Source organism: Morone saxatilis, unplaced genomic scaffold (genome assembly GCF_004916995.1).
Source record: "Morone saxatilis isolate NCDOM2014 unplaced genomic scaffold, NCSU_SB_2.0 Contig3, whole genome shotgun sequence".
Classification (NCBI taxonomy): Eukaryota; Metazoa; Chordata; class Actinopteri; family Moronidae; genus Morone; species Morone saxatilis.
The window spans coordinates 13309733-13318739 of NW_023339873.1; the positions used below are offsets into that span (position 1 = coordinate 13309733).

The 9007-nt window shown below is 41.7% G+C and overlaps 1 protein-coding gene across 1 annotated transcript in view; it reads left to right on the plus strand.

Moving 5' to 3' along the window:
* Nucleotides 1-5736, plus strand: part of cdc123 (cell division cycle 123 homolog (S. cerevisiae)) — a 72227-nt gene extending 66491 nt beyond the window's left edge. The window contains exons 2-11 of the mRNA XM_035673698.1: nucleotides 429-461; nucleotides 980-1075; nucleotides 1530-1636; nucleotides 2078-2129; nucleotides 2388-2463; nucleotides 2843-2965; nucleotides 3156-3184; nucleotides 3279-3383; nucleotides 3558-3695; nucleotides 4916-5736. Of these exons, the coding sequence (XP_035529591.1) occupies nucleotides 429-461; nucleotides 980-1075; nucleotides 1530-1636; nucleotides 2078-2129; nucleotides 2388-2463; nucleotides 2843-2965; nucleotides 3156-3184; nucleotides 3279-3383; nucleotides 3558-3695; nucleotides 4916-4969 (813 nt within the window). The 3' untranslated portion in view covers nucleotides 4970-5736. The remainder of the gene's footprint in view (nucleotides 1-428; nucleotides 462-979; nucleotides 1076-1529; nucleotides 1637-2077; nucleotides 2130-2387; nucleotides 2464-2842; nucleotides 2966-3155; nucleotides 3185-3278; nucleotides 3384-3557; nucleotides 3696-4915) is intronic.
* The last annotated feature ends 3271 nt before the right edge of the window (nucleotides 5737-9007 follow it).

Consider the following 9007-nt stretch of genomic DNA (forward strand, 5'->3'; position numbering starts at 1 on the left):
GATGTGCTGGAGAAGACTTTGCGCCACTCTTGGTGGGAAATTAATGCAACTCTGGATGGAAATAAATGTTGTGACATTGCAGAAGCTTATCAGAATGACGCCCAGATGCTGAAGTGCCGTGCCCGTTAACTCAAAAAAAGCTAAAAGGCGGGTCCAGCGAAATATTAAGAGTGCGGCTTTTTTTTTTTTTTCTTTGGGACAGGGCAGTGTATGTTGACCCACCTCAAAGGCACTTCCAAAAAGTAGGAACTATAGGACACAGGCCCAACCATTTTAAAAATGAAAGATTTTATTTATAATGAAACATTGATTGTAACATTGTAGCACATTACTTGTAAGTGCTTTGTCAGGTGAAACAGTAATTAAAACTGAATTTAATGTTCATTTTTACCCTCTGATCATGTTTCTTGTCCTCTGCTTCCGTCTAGTGGTCAGATGATGAGACAACCACCACTGTCACTGTAAGTCCATTCACTGTTTCTAATCAAGATGCACTGTCTGTATTTTAGGGCCCAACAAACATCAGGGTTTATTCCCCACCTGATGATAAAACTTTAACTGCAGTTTTAAGTATTGCTCCTCACTTTTATGATGCAGTACCGCTCTCTGCGTTTGACAGAAATATGCATCAGATCACCTCCATGCTTGTGCCATGCCTATCATTTAAAGCTGGGGTAGACAGTTTGAACATACACAATGCAAACCATGCACACCAACAGGAACGCCCTTTCTCTGAATTGACCTGTGATTGGCCAGAGTCTCCTGTCACAGGCTAGATTTTTTTTTAAAGCCTGAAAACAGAGCCAAGAGAAGACACAGATGTCTAGTTTTCCCTCAGACTGCTTGATTTACAATATTCTGAAAGGCTATTATGGCATTTCTATCCAATGATATGAAAAAACTGCGTTCCACAGCTTTAAACATGCAATAATTATGACTGTGATGTGGTGATGTGACGATGTGGCCTTGTGTCTGCTAGGCTCCTGAGTTCCCAGAATTCACCTCTAAAGTGCTGGAGGCCATAAACGCCCTGGGTGGGCGCGTCTTTCCCAAACTCAACTGGAGTGCTCCACGGGTAAAATCCTGCACTCAGCCGCTTAAGAAACATTATAAACTGTTTGCCCACTTTATTTTAAGGTAGAGTGTTACATTTAGGGAGGCCACAGACACAGACACAGATACCAGTATCAGATGTGCAGTGGTGAAAAGTAACTCCTTTAACACAAGTTATGAACTTCTGATGAAAATAAAACGGCCATAGTTAGAACTCGGTATCTGCAATTACTCAAATGTAACCAGAAAAGGTGCTTTCCTAGTTAAATTCATTAGAAAAGTGTGTTGCCATGACTTATTTGTAGCATAAACAAATGATTGGTTGGCTAAAAGCCCTGTACTTTCAGTATATAGAAGAATAACAACTGCTTCTTCTAACACTGCCAGCATTAAGAATTGAGGCATAACTTAACAAGTGTGTGTGTGTGTGTGTGTGTGTGTGTGTGTGTGTGTTTATGTCTGTGTGTCCCTTTCAGGATGCCAACTGGATCGCTCTGAACAGTTCTCTGCAGTGTCACAGCCTCAGTGATATATTTCTGCTCTTCAAAAGCTCAGACTTCATCACCCACGACCTCACGCAGCCGTAAGCCTCGCTGTCCAACAACATCAACACACACTTACACATACTTTGCATTTAGATGACAACAAGGATGGAAAAAAAAAAACCGAACCTTGTTTGGTGGTGCACACGGGCCACTTTCAATCAGCAGTAAAACACATGGCAGCTGGAGAAATAGCTGTGATGTAGATTTATGCCCCGCGCTTTTTTTCTGCTTTGCATGGTAAACATTTAGTGCAGCGAGTGATTTACTGCAGTGCACGGAAAGCAGTTTTTATGATATATGCTTGTTTGCTCGACTCATTTAAAAACTTCTCTCTCAAACTTCCTGAGAGCAACACAGCAGCCGAGGTGTTTGCAGTGCGACTGTCCTGATTACAGTGGAGACCGTAAACCCCTGTGGTGCTTACAGAACATTCACTGTAGTTTTACACTGTTGTAACCATCATTCATTTCTTTGTGCAGATTCCTTGTATGTAGTGACCAGGACTCCCCAGATCCAGTCATAAACTATGAGGTATTTAACTTTCAAAAGACAAACTATACACACAGCAGTGTCTCCAAAGGGTTCTCAGTATGATAGTTTAAGATTAATGCCATTAGTGTGTTTTAATGTGTTATAGTGTTCTATTCATTTTCGAAAGATTTTGTTTTTATACATTCTTTGTTATATAAACTAGTCAAACTTAGTCGGCCTTGTTCAAATCCTTCATGTTGTATTTGTCCACACACACACACCCACTTCCCAATGTACCGTGTCGTCTTCTGTCCTCAGCTGGTCCTGAGGAAGTGGAGCGAGCTGATTCCCGGCGGAGAGTTTCGCTGCTTTGTCAAAGAAAACAAGCTGATCGGTAAAACCTCACACTCGTGTCACCGGTCTTCTTCTGCGCTTCGTCCCCAAACATTTAGGGAACATGTTGAGATATTTATAATTGGTTTTATCCGAAGAGACCATCGCATCTCCATTGCATTTTACATTGTGAGCCTCCAAGGTCAGTTAGCAGGGACACATGCTGGATTGCTTTACAGCACAAAACAGCAAGAGGGCGCTGTTTTTACACAGCAGACTGAGCCGAACACGTCTGATATGGGAATTATTTTGAAAAAAAGAAAAGCTGTGATATAACAGTGATATGATGTTTGAGCTGTACTTTTACTCAGCAGGCTAATTTAGAAACAATTATAAAATTCAATTTGGGCTCCACTGATGGTGTGTGTGTCTGTTCCCAGCTATCTCCCAGAGAGACTACACTCAGTATTACCAGCACATCTTAAAGCAGGAGGAGCAGATCTGTCAGGCCATACAGGAATTCTTCAGCCAGCACATCCAGTACAAATTCCTGGACGAAGACTGTGAGCATACAAATCCCTTTTCCTTATTCTGCAGAGCTTAGCACAAGGAGAACATGTGATTAAATGTGGCATTATTTGTCACTAAATTGTGATTTTAACTTATGTCTTTGTGAAACTAGTAGATGCTTGTATATAATGTAAATGTACATATGTATAGTTGTTTAAACTGTATTTTTTTTTCTTTTCACAGTTGTGTTTGATGTCTACAGAGATAGCCAGGTAGGCACACAAGATACATTTTTATAGTCTATTTTCAAAAATGCCATTTGCACACTAAGTTTGCATTTATGTATTCTGTGTGTGTGTGTTGCAGGGGAGGGTGTGGCTGATAGACCTGAACCCGTTCGGAGAGGTGACCGACTCGCTGCTGTTCAGCTGGGAGGAGCTGAGGTCCGGTGGGGAAATCACCCAGCAGCAGGTCAGACATTGTGACACATGCGTTTAAGTACAAAAGACCTCGCCGTTTGGGCAGTGACAAAAGCTCAACTGAGCTGTGTTTGTATTTGACCTTTTGTAGTAACACTGAGCCCTGCTTAAATCAATTAAAGCTGAAAACAGTTTTATTGTAACTGTGGTTCCTCTGCATGTGCAGGAAGGCCCGGCGTTTCGCTACACCAACAGCGAAGTGACGGTTCAGCCCAGTCCCTGTCTGAGCTACAGAATCCCACGGGACTTTGTTGACCTCTCAACCGGAGAAGACGCCTACAAACTCATCGACTTCCTCAAACTGGTAGGATGTTGTTTATTGTTGCGATTCAAGAGTATTTAGCCCATCAGCTGCAGATATTTTGTCGTTGCTTCACAAAACCACAGCTGTATCCATTATCCTTCCATTGAGGTTATAATCCTTAAAGGCAGAATGAGTAGGATTTTCCCAAGAAACAATATACAGAATCCCTCTCATTCATCACTTACAACCCACTATGAGTGTGTGGTGGTGTCTATCTGAGAGACCCTGTCCTCTGCTTGCATTGTCTTTCTCCGCTGTGTGCGGGACGTTTCTGGGCGTCAGAATTTGGGCAGTGGACCAGTTACAGCACGGAGGGTGTGAGGGTGGGAAAACGTAGCAAACCACGTGCCAGATTTTTAGGACGCATCCAAAAGGGAGCTTACATGCGCTTCTGATGTCGTTTATCCAGGGAGGAAGGTTCCAGCTTTGACTGTTGTGTTTACAAACCACAAATGACAAATCCCACTCATTCAGCCTTTAAGACTTTCATAACATCATACTCAATGTTATATAATAAAAAATATATTTATTATTTAACATAATATTTATGGCTGGCATCTATTCTGTAAAAGCGATTAAATGTATATAAACTTAGTAGTTACCTCTTTGTATAGTAGTTTGCAGTGTCAGTGGCAGGGTCCGCCACTTCCATGCTGGTTAGAAATGGCATGCCCGTGCACAGGGGGTTCACAGAAAAAGACACATAAACATACTGGATAAAATTCACTTCATTTGTGCTCCGTCCATTCGTTACATAATGACATCATCAAGAACTCCCAGGCATTCTGAGGAGGAAACATATTTGCATCGGTACAAGTAGAGCTACAGAGATGACTAAAAAACTGGTTGCTCGTCTCCTCCTGTCATATTTCTGATGGAGTAGCTACGTGTTGTTTCAAATGGCAGTCTGTTGCTTCTGTTATGAAGACATTCTCAGCATTACGATCAGTGACTACAGGTGTCGCCATATCAACCAGAACTAAAATCTTGCCATGCGCAGATATTAGAGAGAGTAGGACTATTACAAATGTTGATATTGAACATAATGCAGGTTTTATTACAATTGTGTGTTTTTATTTATTTTTTGTAGGATGTCATTATCACAAATTCAGAGGTGTTTTTCTCCAGTGTGACTCTCAAGCATGGTTAGAATTTAAAATTGGAAAAGAGAGTACATCTAGAAGTTTAATCTCCTCCCCTGTTCTTCATCCTCTCTACAGAAGAAAAGCCAACAGGAAGAGGAGGAAGAGGAGGAGGAGAACGCTGCACAGTGACACGGCTCCTCTGAAACCTGGAGCACAGCTGCTAGTGTCAACTGCCCTCTGTATAATGTTTTCTGCATGAAGTGACTCTTAACCCTCTGTCCTGTGTCCAGCTTCTTTTTGATTTCAGCCTGTTCTCTCTCTCTCTCTCGCTCTCTCTCTCTCTCTCTCACGTCTCTTCTGTGAACGGTGCACGCCGTTCCCGGGGTTTCTTAAATAGCTTTCTGGTGTTCGTCTAATAGAACATGTTAAATTAGCAGATGATGTTAACGGCTCTTTGAGGATTCATTTTCTGTTGATAGTAACTGCTCTGTGAGGGGAGGAGGGGCCCCTGGAGTATCAACTGGTTGGTTATTACAGTTGTGGGGGAATGATTAGTTGTTGTTTTTTATGGGGAAAATTTGTGTTACTGCGAGGGGATGTATTCACTGTAAAGAATGCCTGCTTTTATACTTGATATTTAATGATAGTTAATGTATCTTTATTGCAGCGCTACTAGTGTCTCTGGGTTTAATATTCCGTTGTACGTGTGTGTGTGTTATAAGGCTGTGACAGACTTCTTTATTTAACACTAAAGCCCTTCATCACTGAGTCACCTTTAATTTTTTCTTCCCAGCCATCCCTGCTCCTCCATCTCTCCCTGCCAATTTCCTCTAAGCAGTTTTGACACACTCATTGCTCCGAGCCGCTCCGGGCGCTCTTTTTGAGTCCTGTTTTTCCCATCATGCATCGCTGTAGACTGTTGCTCCAAAAAACACCATTAAACTTCTTGTCGTGTATTGGCTCGGCTGTCAGTCTGGTGGGTGCTGTAAACCAGCACATTAGAAATTGATTGTGCTTTCACGCAACAGCTCTCATTACGCCCAGAGCTAAATGAGCTGTGCGTGCACGGCGCAGGGCAGTTCATTTTGTTGTTGTTTTTTTTTTTCTTTCATTGAATTGATAGAGCAATTACAGGGAGATGGAAAGAGCTGGTGCGATGAGAGTTACAGCTCCCCGGGTGAAACGCTATTGACGGGAAACACTACACAAGATGCATATTGTGGGGAATGTGGCACGTTAATCATCATTATAAAAATGAAACCTGGCTGTAAACAGGCCATCCAGACCTGACGGAGGTGTCCTGACTGCGCTGGATGTCTGTACACAGGGTCTGATGCATTTAAGACAAACCTCAAAATCTTCTCAGTGTTGTGGCAATGTTTAGATGGCTGCTCCTAATTGAGCTTTATACCTTTTAATATCTTTTCCAATTAGTTTGCTGTGGTTCCAGTTCTGGTAAACACAGAGCATTGCAAGTGATGAACTCCATCCTGTAATCAACAATTGGCTGATGTAACCAATATAAAAGAATATTAGATAGCATATTTTGGGAAAAGAAAAAAAAAAAGATTTACAAGCACTTGTTAGTTTATTAAGCACATCTTGTAGTATAATACACAGCCCTACAATACAGTTTGCCTCTATGAAGCTTATAACATTCAGTTTTTGTTGAAACTGTTATTGAGTTTTGAGTTGAACAGGGTTGTTTCTAATAAGTGGACAAAATATTAGAAATATAAGAAAATATATAATTCATATATTCCTATATTTCAGGGCTCTTCTATGAGACAACATTAGGTTTAGCTAATAAACTGGCAACTGAGTGTATTTAATGCAACTTAAAGCTGCACTAATCAATATTTTTTATAATAATAACTGATCAAATGAACATGTGTATAAAAAAGGGGTCGCTCATAGTGACAAAGTCGCAGAGAATTATCACCCAACTCTTGATTGTTTTGGTTTTATGGCCCGCAACTTTTCTTTTTCGGTTGAGTCTCACGGCTCTCATTTTAAGACAGTAGGCAGCTGTTTTTTGTTTAAAAGCTATAATTAACTGACTTCGCTACCTGAACAGCTAAAGAGCCATATCTTTCCCTCTGGAGTTGGTGGCGACCAAAAGCAGAGCAAAAAATAGACCGTATAGTCATCTGGTGACTGCAAATTCTAATTTTTTTCCATATCTGCTGGATATGTAAATATGCTGTTTGATAGCACATTAAACTTTATATAACCCAACACTGACATAATAATTCAAATGTCAGTTACAACCTGTTGCACTGCCCCCAAGCTGAAAAAAGGTTTAAGGTTAGAACTTGCTTAGTTACATAACCTAGAGTACACATCAAAGATATATTACAGCTTTAAAGGACCACTCTTCCAAACGCACAAAAGAATGCACAGTGGCTGCGGAACACGTGAAAAAGAGAAAAAAAATGCCAGTTTGTGGTTTTTCCCTTCTGGGCTACTATAACATGGCGGTTCAACACAGCGGCTGCCACGGTGTATGTAGATAAAAACACAACATGCATATTTTACTTTATTTCTGCCCTCCTAAATCTTACACACTGACCTTTAAAAAATTCTCAGAGGTAGAAATGATCTCATTGGTTGGGCAAAACCTGTAGGCGGAGCCAAAGAGCCACAGTCGCTCAAAGATGTTAGCCTAAAGCTCATAAAAAGATAATACAGAAATGGCTGATCGACCGGTCCTTCCTTTGTCAAACAAGCTCCTCCATTAGCTAAATTAAGTGCAGAACATTAGCTTCTTCTGCACTTCCCAGGAAAACTGAGGTTTATCTCATCAGCCTTTTTCACAGCAGACACTTTGACTCGTCACAGAGCAAAGCACAGCTGTGACTAATAACATTAACAATAGCCCTGTTCTATTCAAGTGACAGTGACAGTCCCACTTTGCTGTATGTGAAGGTTCCTGTGTCTGACCTGAAACCAGACTTTCAAGAAGTAGTTAATCAGCAGATCTATAAATGGGCTGGAATCTGCTGACTAAATCTTTTGTCAATCACTCATCAATTCAAGCAGGTATCGGTGCAGAGTGATATACATCATTACTGTCACATGTTCTCTTAGTAATCAGACAAACTAATCACAGTGGTCCATATGGATTAGGCATTCTCTCAAAAAAAAAGGCTGCAATTTATGTAACAGGAAATATCGATGTTAGTTTCTTCTTTTTTGGTTCTTTGGCTCCACTTTAAGAGCCGGCAGTCAGATTATGTGTGTATGTGTGCATGACTAATATTTATGGCAGTGTTTAAGCTGCATGCAGGCAGACTGCACCTTCATCCCCCCCTCGACCTTCAAAGCCTCTTTTTAACCATGTCTCTGATGGTCTCCTCTCCTCCTTCTCCTTCCTTTGCAGCCGGGTATTCATCTTTCATCAGGGGGAGGTCAGATTTGCTGACTCAGAGTAAAGGATGAAGATGAGGGGGGAGGAGGGATGAGGAGGAGGGGAGAGGAGTTTTCCTTGGGTTGCTGCTTTTTGGGAAGGAAGGAGCTGCAGTAGTTTGCAAGCCAGAATACTCATGAGCAGCTGAGCCTGCAACACATTGTCCTCCCCCTCTCCCTCCCTCCGGTGGTCTCCCTACAGTATAACACAGTAACATCTCTAGCAGCCAGAAGTTCCGGGACTCTACTATGTGTGTGTGTGGTGTGTGTGTGTGTGGTGTGTGTGTGGTGTGTGTGTGTGTGTGTGTTCCTGTGATTGTACTGTGCTGACTGAGCCATGGGGTCACCAGAATATACCATACAGAGAGTTATGGTCAGCTCCACTGTGCTTCCTCCATTTCCCATTGCAGCCAAATCTCTCCCAGCGGACCAAATCCTGTCAGATAAGAGCGGACAGCTATCGCTCAATTTCATCCGCGCAGACATGCCAGCTCCACGGTGGGAGAGATTACGCCAAAAGGAGAGGGTGACAGCCCTATCTCAAGGCTTTGGGGATCTTTGTGGCAGTGTCTGGCTTATCAGACCTGCTCTGATGTCTCTTTACCAATGCGTCAACAATGACAACAGACACTTGGAAAAATCATATTTATCTATACGTATTTTATGTTTTTGCTCACCAAAATCAGCCCCTAGCTCATTTTAAATAAAGACAAAAGACGTGATGTCAAGCTTGTAACAACTGGCAATCAGTGTGACTTTCTCAAGACACCAATTCTCATCCATTTGTTTGACAAATATTCTTTCAATACAATCTGTTTT